At 47.6% G+C, this 27182-nt stretch overlaps 1 protein-coding gene across 3 annotated transcripts in view; it reads left to right on the top strand.

The window, feature by feature from the left end:
* Positions 1–6607, top strand: part of LOC119391457 (sulfotransferase 1B1) — a 124907-nt gene extending 118300 nt beyond the window's left edge. Inside the window, exon 3 of one of the 3 annotated variants that reach the window (XM_049414849.1) lies at positions 6216–6607. In XM_049414849.1, the coding sequence (XP_049270806.1) occupies positions 6216–6605 (390 nt within the window). In that variant the 3' untranslated portion in view covers positions 6606–6607. Of the gene's footprint in view, positions 1–5845 lie in introns of all 3 variants that reach the window. The other 2 variants (XM_049414850.1, XM_037659137.2) reach the window with 2 other exon arrangements.
* Positions 6608–27182: the final 20575 nt, after the last annotated feature.

Raw genomic sequence — 27182 nt, 5'->3', positions numbered from 1 at the left:
GAGAAAAATCAGTTGTCGGTCCCTTTAAGTAGTAAGGCCTTAATCAGCATGGTATTAATTAGCTTGATCTCAGCATGGCTTGGATTAATTAGTTTGACTAAGCATGAAAACTAAGAACATGGAGAAGAGGACGGAGGGAGCCGGAGCGCGCGCCGGCCGCTGATGATAGTTTCTTGTCGACTCCGCACGGCATAACGAAAAGCTTAACAGATCCGCTCCAAAAAAATCACAGCATATCCACGGAGTGAATGATGATGAGTGGGCGAAGCTGCGGAGGTTCATCGGTAAACCGTGAATCTTCCGTGAATTCTGCCCAGTACATCATCACCGACGTGAGATCGGGCGCGTTTATACTAAAGGTTCGATGAGTTATGACGACTTGCAGCTCACTTTATTTTACATGTACGCTGTGAATTTTCATTGTTTAGAAAACCATTGCTTTAGAAAACATCTGGCGTCTTTCGTTAAGCAGCTGGCGTCTTTTCGTTTTGCTTTATAAACATCTAGCGTTCTTTCGTTTTGCTTTTAGAAAACATCTGGCGTCTTTCGTTAATTTATTTCATCAATCAACGGCGTTTTGAACAAAATTTTTATTGTTTAATTACGCACAGGAGAAATCTCACCAGGCACTACCTTGGAGGTAAACAATGGCTGCTAATGGGAATGAGAGACAGAAGAAGTCGGCTTTTAGCTAACACTTACACTTCTACTTCTACTAACGTTTCCTACTGGAACATGCCAATGGCTGCTAATGGGGAATGAGAGACAGAAGAATTCGGCTTTTAGTTAACGCGCACGCTGCGAATTTTTCATTGTTCAACAACGCATAGGAAATATCTCCCACCGGCACCACCTTGGAGGTCAAGATCTGGTACTAGCGTTACGACTGGTTACGCACTACGACTACGAGGGACGAACGGGTGCCGCTTTAAGGAGCTTCGCCCCTAAGAAAAAACGAACTCGTCTTGCACAAGTGTCGTCTGCTGCGCTGCTACTTCACACTCACATGTCTGCACCAACAAAGCTGCTCGGTGCAGAAAAAGTGGAGAGAGGCGAAGCATACAGGGAAGGGCGTTTCAGCTCCGCTAACGTTAAACCTGGGGAGGGCCGAAGCACGCAATGTGCGCCGTTTATCACAGCAAAATGCGTACCCTTTACTGCTTCACTACTGCTAAGACAGACATAATGTTTTCGGCAATAACGACGAACCTTTAACTCATAATATGCACAGTATGGACCGGTGGTGATCAGTGGGATTTACCCAGTTTCTTTTTGTGGCACATATGCAGATATGTTTCAAGAAATGGCGTTTCAAATATTTGACTTTACCGTAGAGATGCACGTTTGTGTCTCTGGTTTTGGATAATAAACTTGAGCGCCTTGGTGAATTTCGTCCGGGATTCTCACACCACTGCTAAACCAAACATATTGTTTAGGCAGTAACGACGAACCTTAAGCTCAAAATATGCATGCTTTGAAACGACGGCGAGTAGTGGGATTTACCCAATTTAAGTGATGCATACCCGCTTATGATGAACAGTGACAACGACATGACACGCCGACAAGGCGAGACCCTAAGGTGCTTCGCCCCTAAAATTGTAAACCAGTGATGCACCTCTCGCGCGCCTTTTTCTAAAACCTGGCAATGTGCAGTAGCTCGTGAACAGTACAGGCACTTCGAACGGACCCCGTGTAGCAGCCGCCTGCAGTAACTTTGTCGCGAAATGAAGTCCACGAAGTTCAGCAAAACTTCAGCAGCGCCCCTCGAGCCCCTTGACCATTTTAGGCTGAACGATCCGAATCAGCTCGCGAGGTTCGCAATGAACTATTCTTTATCCGAAACAAACGTCAAAACACAACAATAAACAAAGCAACAGCGATTTCAAAGCCGCGAGCACGAAGACTAGCCAAATCCATGTACTACCCATCATTCCCATGGTGGCTGAACGATCGCAGAGCCACAGCTTCCTCTAGTAAATATGGCAGGAATTTCTATGGACCAATAAACCCTCGAATGCTAACCTGAGGCAATACGTCTGTCGTGGCGAGGCCCTTCGCGTAATTCGAGGGTTGTGGGTTCAGACCCCAACGACGAAAATGGTGCTTTTTCGTCCACATCACTTCACTTCAATTTACGTCACTACTAGCACACTACAGGTAAAGACAACAATTACCGTCATCTATGCTTACCCCAGCATAATTGTTCGATTCAGTTCGTTGTGTAAAACATATATGTTTATATATAAATGAGCCCCTCAGAAAAAAATCCCTTTCTGTGTTCATTCATAGCTGGGGCCTCACCACGGCAGACTTTATGCTTATTCGTCAGCTGCCACCTCGTGCAAAGATCACGTGATGCCCTCTGGCAAAAACAGTCACTTGCCGCCTGATCTACGAGCGGCGCTGGCTAACACTCCCAGGTATTGCATGCACAGAAATACACAACGAAATGGACAGGAAAGCGCCTTCCCTCGTAGCTCAATCAGTAGAGCATCGGACGCGTAATTTGAAGGTTGCAGGATCAGATCCCACTGACGGTCGGGGTGATTCTTCGTCCACTTCAGTGCGTTTAAATTAATGTTCCCATTAGTACACTACGGTTAAAGACAACAATTAACGTCATCTATGCTTTTCCTAGCCTAATTGCCTCTTCGATTAGTTTGATTGTGCCCGACACTTAGTGCCAAACAACGAAACGTTCCTTTCCTTCGACCGCGTCCTCACCTTACGTGAGACGCGTGTCCTTAGAGACCCGTGTACGCTTTCTTCCAACTGCGACTACTAAATGTGAAAAGCCACCGTAGTCGAGCGCAAAAAGTGGTGCGTTCTAGCAACACTGAAACACCCACCTCTTTATACGCTGTCAGTCTAAACGCGCTTCACCGTGTACGCACGCTCGCGTCTCCCCGCAGAGGTGAGGCGGGAGGGTTGCCTTGGAAACAAGCATCACGTGGGCTAGCTCATCACGTGGGCTAGCTGTGAGGTGAAGCGCTCGTTCAGGGCCAGGAGCGAACCTAAGGGCGCACGAAGGTAGCCCCAAAGCAACCTTAAAGGGGCCCTGCAACACCTTTCTTAGTTATATTGGAATAGTCTCATTATTGACGTACGACTCTTCACGAGTCATATGCCGCAAAAATTTTTCGAATCCGTCAAGTCTAAGTGGTGTTACCAAATTATAGAGATCACGTTCCGCAGCTTTCTCCCTCAACTCAACGCCGCGAGCGCGCGGAAAGCTGCGCGGGGCGTGAAGGGAGGGAGGGTGGAGGTGCGAGGAGGCGCCGAAGAGTTACGTCAGCGCCGGCGGAATTTTTTTTCTTGATTTTTTTCTCTCTGGCGTCTCGGCGCAACCACGTGGTCTGTGGCGCCACCTCCAGTCGGCTTGCGTTGTCGTCGTCGAGCGGAGCCCATCGCACCGTGTATCGCGCGTGCTTGAAAACTGCGAGTCGGTTAGGTAATGTTGGGTGTGCACCTCGAACTGCCGTAGTGTTTTCATCGCTCTGCCAACCATGGACGCAAACCTGCGTGCGCGTTTGGAACGAATGACAGCTGAGATGGGTTTCGACCCACACTCCGATACACCGCCTCGTCGCACTGCTCGCGCTTGAGTCGTATTCAACACGGCAAAGCTGCGTGCACCCTTCTCCCAGTGGCGGTACTTCGATGCTGTTTGCTCTTCGAATGCGGACGCACAGCGAGTGCGGGCTGACAACAAAGAACTAAAGAGTAGAAGAAAGGATCGTGGGGCATCGGGCCGGCGCGGACCCATCCCCCAGCTGTCTGCAGCTACCGTGAAAATGCGAGTCTGCTTGGTTGCTGTGTCGCGGTTTCTCGGGAACCTGAGACTACGGGGAGGATACGCCGAGGTACGGCTCGATGACATACTGAACAGACAGCGAACGGGACTCTCGCCATACAGCGAACACAGGTATCCTAAGCTAGCCGGCGCCAGCATTGTTATCGGAGAAATGCTGCGCCACTGCCTCGGTCGGTCGTGAGAACGTGCCGACGATGCAGTTTCCAGCTGACGAGCCAACACTCGAACGGCTGCCACTCTCAACGGCAACCGGCGATGGTCAAAAGCACAGAAATATTCACGATTTCGGCACTGCGCATGGTGAAGAAAACGCAAACACGCAACTACGAGCAGACGAGCTGTCGGTGAGACCGGAAGTGCTAATATTAATGTTTGTTCGGTGTTTTAAACGGCATAACACAATATAAACATACATATTATCTACTTATTGAACTCAAAATTAACAACTAAGTAATAATGAGGATGTTATCGTGATTATAACATCAGCCGATGGTGGAACTGCCGACAATCGCGTCATATATTGCGGACTAATACACCATTTGTCGAGAGAAGAGGGAGCGATTTTCAGCTGACTTTGAGAATTTATTGTAAATTCCAGGCTGCTCGCTTCGCTATAATATTTGGCTCGCGTGTTCTCGGGAGCCTCGACTACCGATTGGCAGCGCTTTTTGACCCTGCTCAAAAAGTTTTGCAGGGCCCCTTTAAGCTGAGGAAGCGCCAAGGAAGCCTTCACCAAGGGCTCCTCAGTGAGGAAGGTTTCAGAGTGACATAAGGCGGCCTCACCAAAATGAAGGCTTCCTTACTGAAGAAAGGAACGTTTCGTTGTTTGGCCCTTAGAACCGAGCCCCTCTGAATAGAAAAGAAATGCCCTTCTTTTGTTCGCGATTAGTGAAAGCCGCGGATGAGTCCTATCTCATTTTACTTCGAACGCTTCTCCAGACATTGCGTTAAAAAGACTTTGTTGTACTCGTTTGTATTTCAAACGAGCACAAGAACTTACGTCTGTTCTTTGCGGGAACCGCTTCCGCAAATGTTTCTATAGGCTAAGCACACATCTAAGTACTGCATCTCGCAGCAAAAATACGGTTTCCGCAGACTTTGCATTTTTTGCTTAATTAGCCGCTTTTCAACAGACTGATCAAGTATTTACTTAACTACATCGCCCTCAGAATGTTGACTTGATTGAATATTTCTCTTTAGCGGATTGGCAGAAATCGTCGCCATCACTTTAGTTTTTTCATTTTAGGAAATGGTTTCGATAAGATTGCTCTGCCACCTAGTAACTCTCCCAATGCACCGTTTTCCGAACGCATTGCGAATTTTGCGTCGGCTTAGTTCAAAACTGCGGACCTGACATGTGCTTTAGCGTAGCTTCAGTTCCTTTTTAGACAAAGAAGCGGAATTCTTGGGTAGACACCGTTAAGCTAGTTCTTCGCAGTGTTGCTTTTTAGAATTTTTATTAGTGTATTGAATTTCTGGCCGATTCTGCGCTGTTAATGGCATCCTTACGGTTCACATTTCCTTTGCTTTTTTGCGAATACATTGGACATCATTTTTTATGTTGTCACGACCGTTTTTTGCGTGTGCCTCTGCTTTTGTTGGTGTTTTTTAAGGATATTATGCGCAGGCACGTATAGCCTAGCCGCGGCGATTTTTTTCGAATAAATGTGCGCAATTTTAGTTAGCGCTTTCCCCGCCTGTTTCGCTTTTTCCTGCTGTCTATGGCGTTTCCATTAGCCAATTAATAAACGAAACTCTTATAAATAGATTAAGATTTCATTGTGAATACGTTGCTTGTGTTACTTTACTCTTGCAGAAGCACTTGGCGAAGATGCAGAGGAGAAGGCCGGCCTGCCAAATAATCGATGGAGTTCCGAGATGCGCTGTACTGAATCCCGACAGATTAAGAGAAGCACTGAACTTCAAGGCAAAGAAAGGAGATCTCGTGCAAATAACATTTCCGAAGAGCGGAACACATTGGCTGATGTTCATCACGCAACTGATTCTCAGAGGCGGACAGCCGATGACGACCTACCAAGAATTCGCCAAAGAATGGCGCATCCTCGAGTACATGGACGTCAAGGACTACAGCTCGTCTCTGCCTCTGAGAACATTAATTACGCACTTGCCGTTGGACAAGCGTACGATGACCGAAGAAGGTAAGTACGTCTACCTCGCCCGCAATCCGTGGGACGTCTGCGTGTCCTTCTACCTCATGATGATCAACTTAAGCAATTTCAAATTTCAAGATGGAACGTTCGAAGATTTTGTCGACACATTTGTAAATGGCAATTTCGGCTACGGCGACTACTTCGAACACGTGGCAGCGGGCTACGCTCATCGGGAGGAACCGAACGTGCTCTTTTTGACTTACGAGGAACTCAAGAAGAACACCCGAGAGGTGGTGCTGAGGCTGGCGTATTTCTTGGGAGAACAGTACGGCCGCGCTCTGGAGAAAGACGAAGCGTTCCTCCAAAGAGTGCTGGAGAGATCGAAGCCAGAGTACATGCGCAACGTAGTGGTCGTGGATTTGAGTGCCGGAGACAACCCCCAGTGGAACGAGGCGTTCTCGCGCGAGAGGATCACCTGCATCGAAGGCCACGAAGGAGAAGAGAACAAGTACTCGTACGTAAGAAACGGCAAAGTTGGAAGCTGGAAGGACTACTTCTCGCCTGCTCTCCTTCGAAAGATGGAGCACAGGATTTTGGAGGCGGAGAAGCAATCTTCCTTCATGGACCTCTGGAAGGACATCCGAGTTGAAGCGAGGAAACGCATGCAAGATACCGAATAAAGAAGATACCGAATAAAGTGCCACATACCCTACTGCTTAGAAGATCTTTTTTTCTGTTTAATACGCTTGCGTGGGTGGATGTATTAGGCCAACAGGGCAATAAGGTATCTAGAGGGAAGATAAAGAAATGCAGAGCAATAGCGGCTACGGTATTGTGTTCAGAGAGCCTTCTATAGTTTAACCATAGCATGATGGAAGCATAAGAATAGTTTCCTTCAACAAAATGGTGCAGCCGGCTTACCTGATGACCGATTAGAAAGAGAGATGTTTTCAGGGAACATTACTGTCATTGTGATTTGAGCAGGTGGCACCAGCGGCCGTCCTTATGAAATTGGCCGACACGTGGATAAGGAGTACCGAACAAAAGTGATGATATTAAAACGCATGAATGTAAATAAATGAGACGTACTGCAGTGTAGAGATACACTACAAGAATTATGAGCGAAGAAACAAAGGTACAGTGCGATCAGCGATTAGTATACTTGTTTTATGAAGGAAATTTATTGCGACGCATGTAAATTTGTGGATGTGCCTCAGTGCAAAAGCATCGGAATAGTGCAGAGCAGGAAGGCATATTGCCAGGTCAAACTGCCTCGGTATATTGTGAGAAGTTGTTTTTTCCGACTGGAGAGACACGACGGCACTTTTAATTAACCAGGGAAGTAAAACAATCACAAGATAAGCAGGACACAATTGGACACGTCCAGGTGAAATTAGATCGCAGTTTGAAAAGTACAATCAGTCATTCAGTCAGTCGGTTGTTCGGTCAGAAATCGACTGACTCGGTGATTCACAAATCGACTGACCGAGCGACCGACCGACGCAGATAAATTACCATGTGGGTCGTATCGCCAAACAAGCACTGGATATCCCAAAACAGCACGAAACACTTCAAGATTTATGTTGCCTGCTCACCTTGACACGAATCTCCGGCGGGTAATGTAGCGGCTCACGCCGCTGCCCGAGATCGCTTTTTCCGGGCAGTACCACCAGGTTCACGACCCGCGGTCAGCCCTTATGAAAGCATCCGCAAGAAATGCGCAAACCTTTTCAGGTACTGCGAGCACCAGATGAGACGTGCACAAAAGGGTGGATGTGCCAAATGTTGGGTGTCTCACCGTTTACTTATTGGCTTAATAGTATTATTAGTCATGATTATAACTTGTAGGTATCAAATAGAGGAATAATAAAAAGAATGTCGAAACTTGTACTAAGCCGAGCAAGGCTTGATCGAAACAGCGAAGATTGACGATTCTGAAGACTAATCTGGTTGCTTCTAGGTCTTAGCTAGAGGATGCAGGTTGTTTCTAGGTTGCTTCTAGGTCGTTTCCAGGCTTTAGCTACGTGATGCTAGGTTGTTTGTACGTTGATTCTCAGCGCACAGACGTTCGAGTTAAACCACAGACAGTCCACCAAGCCGTATTTGCATCGTGAATGGACGTCAAAGAAATGCACACGATCAGATGGCAAAGAGAAAAGTCCCATGAACGGGAGTCGAGCCCACGATCTTCCTGTTCGCGACAACAGACGCCGGGCTCGCTATCCACTGCGCCACGGTCGCATACTCTGGAGGCTTTACAAACGTGACTTTTTTATACCTCGCACTTTCCTCTCTCAGTGCTCTTGGTCGGCGGTGTGGTGTCGCCGTCTGGGAGCGGTGAACTGAAGTAATGCATTATGGCCCTAGCCTCCGCGATTAGCTCCTGCAACGCGTCGTTGCTAGGCGTGCGTCCCATTCGGCGCGTTTCCAATAGAAGTGCAATTTTGTGAACGCCTTAACACACCGCGAGGTGGCGACTTTAGTCCAAGCCTCGGCCTACTCATAGCATCGATCCATATTAAAAATAGCTCTCCGACGCGCGCCTGGCGGTAACACTAGAGTGTACTAGAATATTCCCGTACACTCTAACAACACCTCGTTCCCCGCTTACGCTCTCCCCGAAAAAAATCGCGGCTAGGCTAGAGGGTAGACATGACACGCGCTGTCTTTGCCTCTAGTCCCACCGTGGTGTTCAATAAGCCTTTAACATGTCTAAGTTCTGCGTCCTGTCAGCGACGATCTTCTGGCTGTCACACCGCTTTCTCTGACTAGGCTCTCACCGTTACTACTGCAGCTACCACAAATGTTTGTTTAACCATAGATCACGGACCTTAGTCGTCGGGATGAAGATGTGCCACCAAACGTCAACGTGGGCGCATCCAACTTAAACGGTGCTATTGTTCTCAAACACCAGTCCGTGCAAGCTCTCTTATATCAATGTACTGTAAACATTGAACTACTTCTGTAAAGCCACGTTTTACTTTCGTGTTATACCGATTCCCATGATGGAGCGATCAACCATGTTTTTTTTTCCCTTTGCCATCTGATTGTGGGCATTTTGCTGACGTATTTCTGCGACGGACATGCGTCATGAATCTCTTGGTGGACCCCGACATAAAACTCTTTTCCGGGTTAAAAACAAAACAGACAGACATACAGCCAGTTTTCCTAGGCTACAGCAACAATATACTTGCTCTGACAGTTAAGTGTTTATGGCAGCTTCTAAGAAATGTTTAGGTTAAATTAGTTGTCTATAAATACTCGATTTCTTTCCTGTTTATTATCGGAAGTCTTTTTTCATTCGCTTGTAGGCAAACCTCATTGCCATTTATTCTCCCCTATAACCTATGCTCTTGGCCTTTCCCCCGTACTGGGTATGAGCCATGCTCACCAGGGAAACGAACAAGCAGAAGAGTTTCGCGCGCCCACCGCCTACAATCGCCGTCTACGCTTGGAAGTACTCAGGGCTAAATAGGCGTATCAAGGCGTATCACGAGCCGTGATTGTATCACCGAGGTTTTACTGCATTGCACCGAAACATGAAATATGGTCTACCGAGAGGCTCTTTAAGATACAACGAAAACTCTGAAACAGAAATAAATTATATACTCTAAATTAGGCCTGAAGATTCTATTGTGAATGCATTGCTGACGGTTCTTTTGCCGCTTGCAGAAGCACCCGGCGAAGATGCAGGGAAGAAGGCCAGCCTACCAAGTAATAGATGGAGTTCCGTGATGCGTCGGCCGAATCCTGACACGCTAAGAGAAAGGCTAAATTTCAGGGCGAAGAAATGAGACCTCGTGCAAATAACGTTTCCGAAGGGGGGGACGCATTGGCTGAGTACGGACATCACACTTTGATTATCTGCGACGGACAACCGATGACGACCAAACCAAGAATTGCTAAAGATGGCGTTTTCTAGAGTAATGGGACAACAGGGACTTTCGCTTGTCTCTGCTCCTCAGGAATTCGTTACGCACTTGGTGTTCGACAAGCCCACGATGACACAAGAAGGCAAGTACGTCTACCTTGATTTTGTCGACGCATTTGTAGAGGCAATTTTGGCTATGGAGACTACTTCGAGCACGTAGCACCGGGCTACGCTCTCAGGGAACAACCGAACGTCTCTTGACTACGAGGAACTCAAGAAGAACACCCGACAAGGGCGCTGAGATTGGCGTATATCTGGGAGAACAGTACGGCCGTGCTCTGGAGAAAGACGAAGCGTTGCTCCAAAAAGTGCTGGATAGGTCGCAGCCCGATACATGCGCAATGTGGTGGGGCTGATTTGAGTGGCAGACGCAACTCCCAGTGGAGCGAGGTGTTCTCGCGCGAGAAGCCACTTGTGTTGAAGGTAAGGAGGAGACGAGAACAAGTACGCGTACGTGAGAGTTGGTAACGTTGGAACCTGGAAGGATTACTTCACGACCGACCTTCTTCACAGATGGAGCATAGAATTCTGGAGGCGGAGAAGGCGTCTCCCTTCATGGACCTCCGGAAGACATCCGAGCTGAAGCGATTACACGCATGCAGGATACCTAATAAACGGCCACCTGCTTTGTTCAAAATCCTTGTACTTCAATATGCTCGCTTAGGCAGCCAATATTCGGCCAATAGGGCAAGGAAGTAAAAGTGCACAGCAATAGCTGCTACAGTATTGTGCTCAGAGAGCCTACTTCAGTTTCAAAATGTAATGAGGGGAGGGGATATTGCTGTGCAATGTGGTTTCCTTGAATGAACAAGTGCGTCCAGGTTACATGATGACCCATACCTATGTAGACAATGAAAACCAGAGATTTTCGGGATAAATTAGTTTCCTTTTCCCATGTGCAGGTGGCTCCAGCTGCATTCCTTATAAGATTGATAGCAAATGGGTGCGGAGTGAACAAAAGGGATGAGTGTAAAACGCATATACATACATAAATGAAAAGTAGTACAGCGTGGAGATACACCTCATGAAAGGAAGACTGTAGGAATACATTTGAAAAGGAGGGGATGAGTGAAGGAACTTAATGGTCACGTATATATCTTCGTGAAAGTGTCTCAGTACAAATGGCTAAACAATGGGCAAAACAGAAAAGCGCTATCACAGATCAAGGTTGGTTAGTGTATTTTGGGAAGTGTTTTTTTTACTGGCGAGAAACAACGGCAGTTTTAATTAGAGAAGTAACACAATCTCTGAGCAAAAAGTACATACAGGGAACGCACCGATGGAACTGTCGATCACAGTTTCAAAAGTACAATCAGTCGTTCGGTCGGTCGGTCGGTCGGTTGGTCATAAATAGACTGACTGAACTGTTCACAAATCGACTGACACACTGGCTAGCTGACTGACCACCGGAGGTAAATTACGAATATCTGTCGTATGTCGAACCCAGCATTGGATATTCCTAAACTGCCTGAAACACTTCATGATTTACGTATTGCCAGGGAACCTGGACACGGATCTCTGGCGGGTAAGTAGCCCGACATCCCATTTTGCGTGCTATACCACAAGGGCACGACCAATGGCTTGACCCATACGAAAGCATCCGGACGCAAGAAGGTAAGTACGGCTACCTCGGCCGTAATCCTATGGGACTGTCCGCGTTTCCTCATGACGACCAACATGAGCCGAGCAGAGGCCGAACGTAATCTTCATGACTTACGAGGAATCTACCTCGGTATCGGTCATCAAGTAAACTACAAACTGGGTGGGAGGACTTACCCACCTATGAACGCCAAGCTCACGAGAGAAAAGACTGTGTTGTTCGATAAGCTTAAAGGGGCCACGATACCCAACTTTTAATCATAATCTGTGTATTGTGGGTTAATTCTTGTGCGTTCACAAATGATCTGGTGAAATTCCAGCGCATTTCGTCGAGCACTTAACTTATAATTGAACGTCTTTATCAACACGCGTGTGGTCTGAAAGTCGGTCAACACTGGCGCATTAGCGAGCCTTGACGTAACAGGCTACTTGCTGTGCTAGCGCCTGCATTCTGGCGAACGATTTCGTTCCGTTGTCAGATGCGCGTACAATCGAGCTTTTCAAGCTTTGTTCAGCTTTTTCTTGAAACTGAATAATGTCCAACGGCTGAAACTTGAGTAGAAGACGACGGCTCCGCTTTATGCAACAAATGCGCTTGCCGACGGTGGGTGGAGTTTATAGCCGGCGACCTCTAGGGCTCATTTTGCACTGAACTACACTTTTACTGCACATTTTTACATGCGTATAGGCACACTGGACCCTCTACGTCTATTTTCCGCTCAAAAGCGCGAATTGCTGGGTGACCCCCTCATGGCCCCTTGAAGACAGGCACGTTCCATGGCAGTACGCACTTTCACTCCACGTGCCCAGCAAGCTACCAAAACAGCTGTACCTTCCGCTCTGCAACCAACGCCCTGTACCGTATGGTGTGAGAGTGTGGGCGCAGCCGTCTGATCCCGCGTGTCACGGGACCAAGCGTTATCTGTGGAGGCCCAGCTGACAATTTCAGACCTTGAAGACTATCTGATGAACAGGGCCGAGCTGTCGAGGAATGCACTGCAGTGATCTAGAAAAGAGAAATCTAAATAATTTACATTGTAGTGCGAGAGCATTCCTTGCCTCATTATGCGACCCCACTGGGGCCAGTGTGCCGTGACGGAAAAGTGGAACATAAATTAAGTCATCTTCGAGGGCGTGTACGTGCTTTTTTTTTTGTTTTTTTGGGAAGCGAATGTTTAAATGCCGAACGTTTGCATGCGATTGACCAGATGGCGCACAAGTTCATGACAACACCAAAGGGAGAGTGAGACCACCGATCTGCAGCGAGGCAACATTCATGCCTAGGGATGGTCTATTGACTTTTTATTCGCCTAATGATTGACTCTTCACTGGCTTAGCCATCAGTCACTATCGATGCGGCTTTCAGTTGTCGCATTTGCCAAATAAATGCTATACCTATGCACGATGCGGCAGCGGCGGCTGCATTTTCGACGGAGGCGAAAATGTTGGAGGCCCGTGTACTTCGATTTAGGTGCACGTTAAAGAACCCCAGGTGGTCGAAATTTCCACAGACCTCCTCGTCGGCGTCTCTCATAATCATATTGTGGTTTTGGAACGTTAAACCCCATCAATTATTATTATTATTTGACTTTCTGAAGCTGAAGTGGTTTTAGAATTAGGTAAAACGTTTTCGCTAACATGGAGCGGCATTATTGTCGATGATCTCATAATTTTTTCCGTCATTGATGCAGCAGGAGCTTAAAAATACGCGAAAGAAAAGTTTCTCTTGCTCTGTCCACGCGAACGCGCTTAAAGTGTGGGCGTGAAAACGAACTCACCTGAACTACGTCATCTTAGATACCTCTGGCGGAGCAGCGCTGCACTTTGATGGAAGGCTCCCGCCGCTCACTGATCTGAATAACAAACTGCGAGAGCGCTGTTTATATATCCCAGGCTCATGTAGGCACAGAGCGGCAGGAAGTTCTGCAGCTGGATTACAATATATGCCTCAACGACAAACAACCGAACTCAGCTCAACTCAAGCATTCCTCGTATCATTAACTGTGGCCTTCCATGACCAGCTACGGCTGCGCACGATTCCCGAGATAATAGCGGAGGACACGCTCTCGCGGTGCTACCTCCTGCTACAGATGATGAGGCATACCGAAGGTGACGTCACCGCATTCGCGCACCATCTGTTAAAGGGGTCATGAAGCACTCCTTGGGCTTGTTGAAAAAACACAACCTGCGGAAAGCTGACACGGTTATGAACTGCTCTGCAAAATATTACAGTCGTACGCGCCGCGTAAAGGCCACAAGCGGAGCGCGAAGTTGCCGTTTCCTCAGGCGCCCTCTTTTCAAACAGAGGCCGGTTCTCACTCTCGTCGGTGGGCGGGGCGTCTGCACGTTGACGTCGCGGAGACATAGCATGCTTATTGGCCGATAGCCGGATGAGATGCGCTTCTTGCCACGGGGTGCCGCCACTTGCCCGCGCCGTACTCCTCAGTCTGCTAACTTTACACGGTAGCCGCACTCGCGCGTGCGAATCACAGCGAAAGAGCGATCGCGTTTCATGACGCGCGCTGACGTAACTTCTTACCCCCGTGCCATCCCTCCCTGTCTAGCTTCCAGTGCGCTCGTCGGCACGAGAAAAGAGAGAAAGCGCTGAGAGCGTGCGCCAAACCCCCGTAACTCCGCTGATTCTTGACGGATTCGAGAAATTTTTGCGGCAATCGATTCGGGAGGCAGTAAACTCCGATACTAAGGTCATTAGATCATTACTTGGAAAACTGGTTCATGACCCCTTTAAAACCCTGTGGCTGCAGCAGCTGCTTTTTGCCAAAAAAAACTATTTGCGTTTACTTTTGACAATTATCACATCGGTTTTCGAATTCAGTAGGGATCAAACTGTGATTGCCCACTCCAAAGTCACTTTGTTTTATATGTGCTTGAGCTCCCCTTGGCTTTAATTAAATTAAAAGTGTCTTGCGGAACACTTTTCATCGATCAATCATACATCAGCATTATGATTCCTACGCTGCACGTCGTTCTCATGTTCTTCCTGTGTTGCTATGTCATTATTTTCTTCGTGTGCTTCTATCAACTCACATTTCTAGTGCATACGCAGCGCGTCCTTCGGTCTTGCAGTCTTAACCGTTCAAGTCCAGCCACTTTGGTGTCACTAGTCGCGTTTTACATTCAAATTGCAAGAGCAGCAGCCACTTTGCGACTATTATCAACAACAGCGAACGAAAGCCCAGAACCGGGCCAATGACATGCAATACGGGTGTCAACTGTCCACAGCTTATATGTATGCGCCGTCTTACCCAGTCAGAAATCCCATAGTAATCGTCAACAAATAATGTCGGAAGAGGGTATGAATCCACCGAAGCAAATCTTTGCAAGCCGAGAAAGCGGCCATAGCCCTCGCTCCCTCACGAACTGAGGTCGAAATCACCATTACCGACTCAACAAGCATGTCGCAGCTTCTGTAGACGCAGCGTCCATATGAACACGCTTGGAGACGTCAGTCAAAAGGCGCCAACTAGACCGGTTACGATGATCATGACCCCAGCCTACCAGGGTATTCCTGGCAACTAACTCGCCAACTTCCTGGCTCCAGAATTTGTGTCAGCGAGCCGACGCCGAGAATGCCGAGTTCGAGGGCATGCACCCTCTAACCCCATGCCAAACATCACACATCACAAGCTGATCCGTGAAATAACATACCCTCCCGAACGAAATTCGCTACTTGGAGAGCAGAAGAGATTACTGCGGACTATATACGGATTAACTCATCTCCCACAAAACCGCAAAACACCTCACAGCTGCAGCACAATTCTCACCGCAATGCCGCTTCTGTGGAGAAGAACCCTGGTACTTTCTACAAATGGTAGGAGGCTGGAGATGATCTCCAGAAAGCCCCAACTGTTACCACACCAACAAACAAGCTTTGGTACACTATTTTTCAAATCCCGGATAAAGTGCAAGCTTAGCCAGAAAACCGGACGAAAAGGGTCAAGTTTCCTGGCTATATCCAGCAAGTTACGCGGGTCCTGATAAAGAGGGATAGGGAGGGTTGGCCAGCTCCGAGCTTGAGGATCAAAGGCTGGCCACGAGGACCCAGGGGAGGGCCCGAGTACAAGGCATTTTCGACTGCGCATGCCTCTTCGAAGCTACATCCTTAAAATATAGATGTTTTTAAACATGCTTTCTCTTTCTTGGTCTAAGCTTGTCTGTCTCCCTTTTTTTCTTCATGTCCTGTGCTGGTTAATGATGTCATTGCATAGCGAGTTTACTGCACACGAAAAAAAAAGCTTGTTAATGCTGGACGGTCTCCATCTGGTGTTGATTTTAGTGCTTTGGTGCATCTTTTCTTTGCTGCCTCGGCACTAGGATGTAGGGGATTGTTTCCCGGATGTGCTCATCGCTACGCGAGATTTCACTATGCAAGGGCGAAAGCTTATATATGCTTACCATTCTCCTCCCTGTCCTCCTTGTCCTTTTTTTCCCATCGGTCAGCGAACATTCTTCCGATTTCCTTGAAATGTGATTATATTGCTATCTTTTCTTCTAATAGGAACACGGTTGTTCGCTTGAACACTCACCTGTTTCAGTTCTTTGCTTCGTCCTCAAACGCCCGTTTTTACCTGTATAAGGTGGCAATGCGAATGGCGGCCCCAGGAGATCAGTTTTCCCGTTTTGAGGACGACGTTCCGAACACCGAAGTGAGAGAGCGGGTTTGCTAGCAGGGACCGGTAGAGTCAGCTGGCTCTGTTCGACCAAGCCAAAAAAGCCGCAGAGGCCAGTGGAGCCCTGCACTGAGGACCGCACCAACTTGCCCAGCAAGTTTATATTCAATAAAGTTATCCCTACTAACCCATTCCTCACTGCAAGAATTCATCAACTATACTGCACCTTCGGGCGCGATGAATGAAATAAAGGATATAGTGGCGCGCACAGAAAAGCACCAACGGAAGCGCGATCTGAGTGCCTCACTGTGTCCTTGTCTTCATCAAAGGCGTCCAAAAGTACGGTTTGCTATTCCAACTAGCTCAAGAAACAGCACCCTTATCTATCGAGTTTTGAAAGATCGCCACGTCATCATCACCGTGAGCTCTCCGTTAGCATGTTCGTAAGCGCCCATGCAGTGGGTGTGCGCCAGTCGGCGCACGTGTAGCGGCGACCGTCAGAAGAAGCATCGGTGCAGAGAAACAGTCATGGGTAGCGCCTTCAGGAAAGAGGTTCCGGATCCACGGACGCATATGACAGAACGTGAGCGGGGCGTCGTGACGCGCACGTGGAAGAGTTTCCAGGGCGCCCACAAGGACTGCGGTGAGCTCATCTTTCTGACGATGTTCTCGCGCCACCCGGACTACCTCCAGCTGTTCCACCAGTTCAGAGGCAAGATCATCGACGAGCTGCCCGAAGATGCCCAGTTCCGCGCGCACGCATGCGCCGTCGGCTACCAGCTCTGTTCCATGGTGGACAGTGTGAGCGACTCGGTACTCCTCGAGGCGCTCATTCGCAAGAACGCCATCTCGCACCTCGAGAGGCAGGGTGTGCACCCCTTCCACTTCCAGGTACACCCGTACTCACTCTATGCTGTTACATAGGCAGGGCGTCTAAGAATGGCAGAATACCCCAGTGATTAGGCAAATCTTATGAATTGCTGGGTAACTCGAATATTGTACCGAGGCTCAAGAAAATGTCGAATTTTCAGTCTTTCTGAAATATTGGCTGCCTCGTTGCATTCTTTATGTTGCGCGAAGATTTTTTTCCTTAATTTTATTGTCTTTTATATTTTGCCTGCATATTGCGACGTTTCGTTTCTTGATTTTTGTGTACCCACTTCAGTTTTTATGGTTGGTCTTTTCGCCCACATATGGGACATCGCCATACCACGTTGTAAAATGTTGAAGGAAAGGTCCAACGAAGACGCTGTCTTCAATGTACGCATAGTCTAATGGTCGAAAGGGGAGGGGAGAGGGGCGGATGATCGAGAGATTCGTTACTGCTATACAAAACCACGTGGAGCTGAGAGATAATTAATTACGTGAAGTAGGTATGGGAACAAAGAAAAATTGAAAGTGGTGGAAGAACAGTTCGCCACCGGTGGCTGCCGCCTGACCCACAATATTTGCATTATACGCGCGACGTACTACCATTTCTGCTTCTGCAGCGGCTGTTTACTCATCCACTTAAATGGGTTTTCTTTTTATGCATTATCAAATCATGACTGGTAATCTACCACTATCCCTCAAGAGGAAGGTATATAACAGCTGCATCTTACCGGTACTTACCTACGGAGCAGAAACCTGGAGACTTACAAAGAGGGTTCAACTTAAATTGAGGACGACGCAGCGAGCGATGGAAAGGAAAATGATAGGTGTAACCTTAAGAGACAGGAAGAGAGCAGAGTGGGTCAGGGAACAAACGGGGGTTAAGGACATCATAGTTGAAATCAAGAAGAAGAAATGGATATGGGCCGGGCACGTAGCACGTCGGCAGGATAACCGGTGGTCATTAAGGGTAACTGACTGGATTCCAAGAGATGGCAAACGCGTGAGGGGGAGACAGAAAATTAGGTGGGTAGATGAGATTAAGAAGTTTGCAGGTATTACGTGGCAGCAGAAAGCACAGGACCGGGTTGATTGGCGGAACATGGGAGAGGCCTTTGCCCTGCAGTGGGCGTAGACAGGCTGATGATGATGATGATGATGATGAACCATTAAAGGGCCATTAACATGCTCCCACATTGTTTTACACCTCCCAAACAAGCTCCCTCATTCGTACGTAGGGCTGCAGCGATGATATTTTGCGAATATCCCAGCGCTGCGCGTCGCGGAGACGCTCTCCTTCGAAAGCCCTTCCCGCTGCTACTCTCCTACTCTCCACCCGCTCCCGAGTCCTCTTCGCCGGCTATGTGACGTAATTCTGCCCAGGCCAATGTTACGTATAGCTGAGCTCGTTGACTGGTCCGCGGTACTACGAAATTACACCTTGGCTCTACGGTGATGGGGCTTCAGCCGCGCAGCTGTCACGGGAGTCGCGCATTCGTTTACCTCTTCAGTGCCTCGCATCGCGCTTTCTCACCGTGCCACCAGAGAGTCGCACGAAGATCTGGAGGAACTCTTGCACGTTCCCTGCGGGCGTCGATTCTGGTAACTAAGATAAAACTTCATTTGGCTCCAATTGGTACATATTCCTGAAACTAAATTGAAGCGCAAAGGCAATTCTTTGTCCCTCTTGCTTCTTCTTCACTTCTTTGTCCCTGCACCCATCTGAATATTAGTTCATGCCTTCGCGTATCTAATACACTATCATTCTTGTTACACGTTTCGGTTTAGAGCTATTGTTATGTGCGCATGTGCGGTAAGTTTGCCTTGGGCTTATATGTGCATTGGCGTGTAAAAGAATAAAGCATTTGTTAGTCAGCGCTTTTGTCGTGCGTTTCTTTTGCCCGGGGGTGTCTCGTGCGTTTTCGCAGTAATTTTAGCCTCAGGATTCTGGTCCCTTTGTAACATATATACTGCGATTCTGGTTCAACCGTCTCGTTTCTTCCCTTCTGTGGCGTAAGCCTACAAGAGTCAAATCATTCCCACTAGCTCGCGCCACTACGAGCCACGGGACGCACTTCTTTTTCCCTGGCCGACTGGCCAAGGGAGGCGTGGCGCTACAACTAAAAAATAGAAAACTAGCGTGGGTCGCCAGCAATACGACGAAAACGCAGCGCGGGCAACGATGCAGCATGGCCCGCGTCTCGCATAATTTTAATTTCGCCACCTGTGGCATCCCGTGCGTTTCACCCAGCGCCGTGTGCGTTTATATTCTGCCGTTAGTATCATGGAAAACGAATGAGGCATGGCGTGGCATGGCAGGTTTCAAACGCCGGTCGAGCGCTTCAGAACTTTTTTCTGCCGAATAAATTCGTAGCATTTCTCAGCGAACCTTTGGCACTTTGAGCGTTTCTATCTATCTATCTATTTATCTATCTATCTATCTATCTATCTATCTATCTATCTATCTATCTATCTATCTATCTATCTATCTAGCCGCCTACGTCATGGTGCTTTCATGATCGCCTCCTTAATTTGGTGTAGACAAAAGTTGGCATAGTAGGGTAAGAAGCTTTGACGAATATGACTGTTGGGTCATGACATGAATAACCTGAAAATCCTGTCGCGTACGTCGCCAAACCCTTTCCTCCAGACACCTGTGACAAATACCAGTTTACCACGGGCCGCGGTGTACGGGTATGTGCCACAGGTGATTGAGAGTTTATATCTACCCTGGAACGGCGAGAACAGACATCGGTAATTTAAATGCGAGAGCGCTAAGAAAAACCAACATCAGTAGCGGTGACCCCACAAATGGAAAGAATAAAAATTAGGATCCCAGCAGGAATTGAACCCAAGCATTCCGAGTGGCACTCAGGTATTCTACCACAGAGCCACGCCACGTCTATAAACTGCTTTGGAAGAACAGCCTATGCAGGCGTAATGACGGTGCAACGTCAATTGTGGTTGTGGTGCTGGCTATCCAATTTTACAAGAAAGCAATACACACTACATATGTATTCCTATGATACAGGCGTCATATCAGATTAACGTCTGTGGTTTCAGTGTTCACTCCGCTTTTATAGCAGTCTAATAAACATTACATTTGTATTCCTATGATTCAGCAAGCTCGACCCCGGAGGAATACATTAACGAAAGTTACGTATGATATTCACATGATTGCCCCATAAAGGGCACTTAGTTTCGATAATACTGACGTCTGTACTCTAACGTGAGGGCTGACGTTACGTCGCCCCATAAGTTACCCTTTAAACGCCAGTATTGTCGACGTCCCTGGTAAGCCTACGATGTGCACACAGCTACTACACTTACAAAAATGCGTCAATCCACCTTGTAACACTTGGCTCAAAGCCATAAAATACAGCATAGAAGTGCTCGCTGACTGCTTCGCATGAAACCGATTCCCACCAACGCGTGGGATCTGCCGATTTTTTTTATTTCTGGCTTTTATTTTTATATACACACATACATATCCGGGACATGACGGCGACGGCAAAAATGAGCCAAGAGTGTCCATATAATTGCTACCGCGATCAAAGCAAACGCTAAGAACATTATAGTGTGCTTACTATCATTTGTGTCATCGGTAAGGTGAAATTGCTGTAGTTAGCGGATGAACTGCAAGTAGTCTCAGCTTGATAATATTCAGGATAAATATTAGCTGAAAGGAGAAGATTACTTATTTTTATGAAAGGGATTGCACAATTACATTAAACGATGCTAATAAATAATATGAATAAGCGATAAGCCATAAGCCATAACTGCATGCGGAATGGACAAAATATTTCCGATTGCCCGGCCCTGTTATTGTTGTAGCATAGTTACGCAGCAATTGGTACGCCATTAAAATGACTATGTAGTAGACCCCACGGAAAGTTGGCGTTCTGAGAATTACGATCGAGCAACATTCTGATACCAGTTATCAGCACCATAATTTGCGCATTTCATATTCGAGAACCATATGTTCATCCCAGAAGTGAGCGCTTAGAAAGAGAAGGAATTAATGGGATTGTGGTGGACGTGAATTGCGGATTTGCTGGTGGAAGCTTTGAGTAAAATGTAGCTGCGTAAATAGCATCTGTGGCGCGTTTTTTTTAAGAGCCGAGTTCACCCTAACTAAGACAGCAAAACGCAGTTTTTTTTTTTTTTTTTTGCTACTGACAATATGGTCGGCCCTGCTCCAACAATTTTTTGCCAGGGTGCTCATGTCACCAAAATACCTCAAATCTATATTGCGCCTAAAATCTATATAGCCCACTATCGTCGGTATTTAGGAGTAAAATTTGGATTTTGCTCATTTAAAGTGTAACATTTCATTTGGGCTTGAATTAGCTCGTAAAAGATGTCTAAATCGCTAAATGAACGTCGGTGCAGAGAAGTCTGAATCAACGCACATGGTACGATATAGCAATACGTTCGTACAAAGTTAACACCGTCCTTGTACTTCCGTCGCTGCCGTCTTTTGATGCATGGGCGTAATGGCGATGACTAGTCTGTCATAACGTAGTTCAGCGCAAAAAACAGGCAACAGACGAGTAAGAGGACAAGGACACTCGTCTGTTGCCTGTTTTTTGCGCTGAACTACGTTATGACTGACCCGTTCCAACTCGCCCAACAAGCAACGTTGCTATGACTAGTCTTGTAGAGCAGGGGCGTAGCCAGAAATTTCTTTCGGGGGGGTTCAACCATACTTTATGTATGTTCGTGCGTGCGTTTGTATGTGTGCATGCCTATGTACGCAAGCAAAACTGAAAAATTTCGGGGGGGGGGGGGTTTGAACCCCCCCCCCCCCCTTGGCTACGCCCCTGTTGTAGAGCGAGTGGTCCATCCAGACAAAAGGCGCACCATTCTGGACTGTCGGCAGCGTTTTCCTGTTCATGGCATCTATTTAGGGCCTTCAAAAAATGTTTCAGCTCTTCTTAGCTCTTTTTATTCCGCGCCGTTTCGGATCCCTTCTTCTTCTTCAAAGAAGATATCGGTGCCCAATATCTTTATTTCACTTGTCTTCTATTTCAAATATACCGTCTTGGGGCAATAAAGGGACATGGTAATGTAGCGCAAAACTCGAAAAGAAACACTAAAAGGCAGCTAGAAGTAGGAAAGTGGGCCGCCTACTCGGCATACTCGAGTTTTGGCCTACAACATCATGTCCTTCAGTAAGTATACCAACTCGCCAAAGAAAATCGAATTGTGGAACGAAAGCACGTAACTAGGACGCAAATGAAACAAATTGGATGCGGCCATGCTGGTTGTTTTGGTCGCCATTGTTGACGCTGCGCTTTGTTTAATGGATCTGGCTCAGCTTGATTCAAACAGATGTAGCATTTGGCTCCTTTTTTATACCAAACAGCCTTTTTGAGTTCACATTAAACGGAGGACTTGCCGCATGTTGATTGCTTCGGCGCGCTTTACCCTCCCGTGAAATCTAGCCCAGTTTCAGTTTCTGGATTTGGCTCTTTTACAAAAAAAGAACGCCACATTTTAAAAGGATGGCGAGATGGCCTTGGTATCATGGTGTCTGCCGAGTTTTTGCCTTGAAGCGTTGTTTCATGTAGCATACAAAAAAAGATGTACAAGGTTAAGCAAACAGCGTAAACACCTCGTCAATCATGCATGGCTATTCTCTGCGCCACCAGTATGTTTGTATTTACGCTGAAATCAATTTGATTCGCAATATTATTTGATTCGTGCTAGACGATACACGCTATATGTTTGTTAGCTTTGACGAACGCCTATCTTGACACCTGTGTTCGCAGTCCATGGGCTTGGCGACCATCGAGGCCATGAAAGCGCATGACGAAAGGAGCATGAACAATATGGCAATCGCGGCCTGGGAGAAGTTTTTCGCGGTGAGTAAATACACTTTTGCGCATATCTCGGCAAGACAAACGCCACTCAGGCACACCAAAGCTCTACTCAGCTTGACTCACTCGGACTCAATTTCGCGAAACTTGGCCCTGCCTCGCTCAGTCGAACTCAGCTTCAACATAATGGTCAAGTCTAGCCCATTCATACTGACTCGGGCGTGCTCATTCAGTCTTGAACATTCTGTTTAGTGTGTCTGAATGAGTCTATTCACGAATTGATAACGCCATAGCGTTAAAGAGGCCACCATCTCGCAGAAAATGCGGTGTCGGTGTCGGCGGCGTTGTCCGTGAGCAAAACATCCCAACGGAAACCAAGAATAAACATCAGGTTTTCGAGACGCAATCTAACCCTGCGAGTTCTGCTTTGCAGTCAAGTATTCTGCCACAAAGCCACTCCAGTGCTTGAAACTGCTTCGGAAACACACCCGATACAGTAGTGATGTCGGTCAAGAAGTCTCGGTTAATAGATGTTATGATGCGTGGCAAAAGCGTATGCGCAATATGCACAGACTGTCACGCCACCGAGCGGATGTCAGTAGCACCGCCTGGACGAGGGTTAGCAGACGACAAACTGCAGCCGCCGACTTGCTCGGATGTGCTAGCCTGATTGTTAACGCGCTGGTAAGAAAGAAGCACTGCTGCCGCTTTGCATGTTTTGTGCATCAGTGAACAAACATGGCCATCCGTGGCAAGATAAATCTGAGTTTTTCTAGCGAGACGCGAAGTTTGCGTGAAAATACGTGGTGAAGAACACTAGGCAAGTGACGCTGCCAATGATGGCACACAGCGTAGACATTTCAGCTCCGTGAAGTTTACTGTAGCCACGTAGGTTAGTGGTGTGTTATTGTCTGTTCTTTTCAGTTCTTTTCTGTTGCAAATCATGCTGTTTCGCATGTGCAGAGTCCTTGGGTATTTTTGTAGTGCATGAGACCCATAACGTGGCGAGTAGCGCGTGAGCTGGCGATGTCCTCTTTTTTAAGTGAACAATAAAAGGGCTTTTGTAACAAATAGTTGATACTTTGAAATGAGATGCTTCATCTTTTGTCAGAAAAGTGCTGTTGCGTATCGTGTGAGCGACCATTCTGCAGTCATTCGGGGCTGCGTTCGCTCCACTGCTATCGTGAACTAGGACAAAGTACAGGCCTTGTAGCGAGATCAATGCTGTCCTCAGCAGCCGCGTTCTGACGGATGTTAACGTCATTGATTGATGAAATCCGTTTATATCGACGTTAATGGACCCCAGCTGTCCAACTTTGATGTGTAGTCCCGTTGTCTACGTTATCATTCATTGCCTGTCTGTTGCTTTCACACCCAGCGCAGCGCAGACCGCCTAGAAATCGCTTGTTTTTGTATATTTCTGATAGGTGGCAGCACACCGCAAGCGTTTTTCTTGTTGTTTCGGCTTCTTGACACCAGACGAAGACATTTGCCCACAATTTTGAGAGTGACATGTCCTCCGAGCCCAGGCACGTTTCCCTCATTTTAAACACGGTGACGCGGAGAAGTCGAGGGCACAAGGAGGAAATTCTTCAGATTGCTTTTAACAGTGACGTTGAAAATATATAACCATTTTGACTGACGAGAATTTTTCGCACGACATAAAACGCCGTGAAAGCACCAACAGTGGCAGCGACGATGAAGGTGATGCTGCTAACTTACGAGGAGCGAGTTGCACTTAAAGGAGTCCTGACACAAAAATTTTCGCCCCGCGTTTTTTTGCTGCAATGTGTTGCTGGGGGCCTGTTAGTCATAACACGGCACATCATTTGCTGCAGCGCGCGACAGATTAATTAATTACAAGCTCCTCATTACCGACACAGCCTCAGTTTCGGTTTGACAGAGCCCCAAAAACGACAAGCCGCCGCGTGCAACTATCACCACCTAGCGAGTGAAACGCTCGGTCACGTGAGCACACAGAACAGTGACGCATTTCCGCGCGGTCTGTCGTCGTCCGGCTCATCGTCGTCTGATGGCGACGATTTTCTTGCGGCGGGGATGGAAGGAATTTTCAACGTGGCGAATCACTTCAGGTTTGACCCGCTGGCGAGGAGCGATTCGTCGGGAAGCACGTCAAAACAAAAATGGCGGCTACGACGTCATCGTAACTTGTACCGGCTGCAACGGTTACGTAGGGGAAGTAGGGGGGTCACCTCGGGTCACCTCCGAGGGTGTCAATGCACTAGCGCCCTATAATGTTGTATCGCGCTCGCGAACTGCAAAATTCATATAAAATACCTTCCAAGCTTTATTCGCTGTCGATATTTTGCAGATTGTACACGCACGTACACGGGAATCGATCCAGCAGGGAATCTCGGCCGCGAAATTTTGTCAGTACCCCTTTAACGTCCTCTCGTGCTCTGAGGTTTTTCCTTCACTCTAAATCACTTTGAGTGCATTTAATATTGTTGAAATACAAATAAACGCATAATTTTTCTGATGTGATGCATGTAGCGCAACTTATTTTATGGAGCGCCGCATGCTGTCAGCAGGCTCGACGAGTGGAATCAAGTGTTAAAGTGACGAAATGTGCAATCGCCGCCGCTATTCGCGGCGCTGTCTTGCCAAAGAACTCCAGCTGTATCATCCGAACGGCGTGTCGTTCGACGAAATTTCGCGACCTCTAATTCTTCGACGTTGCATAAAGCATACCTGCGCATTCTTTTCGAGATTCATGTTTCGAGCTGCTGATCGCACGTGCAACATCCGAAAGAAGTGAACTGTGCGCGGCTAGAATCGGAGCACGACTGTTAGATTGCGTTATTGTGACGCAAGCACTACAGAGTGGGGTGTTGAAAGCCAAAAAGACGTGCCTCTGTTCGGTTGAAGAATTAACTCCGCTTTTCTGACGGTGCAAGTAGTCACGGCGACACATGTTTGGAAACCATCGTCACGCTAAACATGCGGTCCCGTGCAGCAACGGTGGCGTTACTCGCTAGCAGTCTAATACTACTGCCAATCCGTCAGACAGGCTCGGTTCGCACCTTGGATTGATGTTCATTTAACAAGTCAATTCTAGTTCACGCAGTTTTCTGTAGCAATACGTGTAATGTCAATACGTGTAATGTCAACTGAAACTGGACATTCAATTTATTGCTGAGCTTTGAATGCGAAATAAGTCTGAGTTTGCAGTGAAATGATGTCATCACACGACATCGTCGCTTGGTCAAAGGTGGGCCGACGCCGAAGGCACTGCAAAACCACATGAGGCGCAGAGAGCAATGCCTCTAGTCCCGGAGATAGTGCCAAACCACCTTGAGTGCAGTAAGCATTCGCAAGGGAAGGGGGAGGCGGAATCAACACAATCTACTGTGAAGAAAAAGGGGAAGAAGATCGCTTTGCCTTCGAGTCGTCTTAGGCAATTTATTTTTTTTATTCTCCACTTTTCAAATTATCTTCAAATTTTTATACAACGAATTCTTGGCCAATCCCCCAGAGCGGGTATGTGCCATGGTGTAGAAGGACAAACAAACAAACAAACAAATGCGCAAGGGACTGAGGGACCTTTTGCATTGAAAATTAAGTTACTTAAGTATGAATCATCGTAACTTGGATTGATTCAAGAGTGAATCAACTTCCAGTAATGTGAATCAAAAGCAATGAAACTAAAATGAAACTGGTAACTTACGAGTGCATCGTAGAACACCTGCTTTCCCTCGGGATCCTCTTAGCACCAGCTAAAGGGACCCGTTGACTTCTTTTACCTTACCTACCCCTGAAAGCTTCGTTTACACCAAAGCCTGCAGGCGCGTAGTTTTGAATAACTTTTTTTTTCGTTTCCTGCCACTCGGTGCTGCAGTTCTTGCTGGCCGTGACAGTGAGGGTGTTCGAGGAGTGTCCGGCGAGCGCCACCGCTCCTAGGAAGGACAGCGTGGCCACAGGGACCACAGTCTCGGTCGCCGCTTCTCACGTCACCTCGCCATCCGATGCCTGTGGGCTCCGCAAGAGCGAGAAGCCCTCTTCGATCAAATCTCCGCCGAGCAAGCACTAAGCAGGCGACACGCGGACAAAGCTGGGCTGCGTAGTACGAATGTGCGCACCCGTACTATAATCGAAAAAAGCATTGTGCGCACCGCTAAGGTGGATTTAGTACAAGGCGTGTGCACTGTCCGAGAATCAGCTTCCTCCTCACAGTTCTCAGATACTCCTGGCGCGGCGCACCTCAACGAGTACTTGTACCATCGTCGCCCACCAGCGGGAGTGCAGGGTGGGGGGAGCAAGGGAGGGGGGGGGGGCATGTTGTTTTGCGTTTTGCCACGACAAATACGGAGCGATAACGAGGCACGGGAAATAATAAATCAAGTCGATACCCTGCCTGTAAATGGCTTTAAATGGGGAAGGGCT

The sequence above is a fragment of the Rhipicephalus sanguineus genome, chromosome 4, assembly GCF_013339695.2.
Source record: "Rhipicephalus sanguineus isolate Rsan-2018 chromosome 4, BIME_Rsan_1.4, whole genome shotgun sequence".
Classification (NCBI taxonomy): Eukaryota; Metazoa; Arthropoda; class Arachnida; order Ixodida; family Ixodidae; genus Rhipicephalus; species Rhipicephalus sanguineus.
Note: the sequence above shows the minus strand (reverse complement) of the source record. Positions and strands in the feature narration are given on the sequence as shown.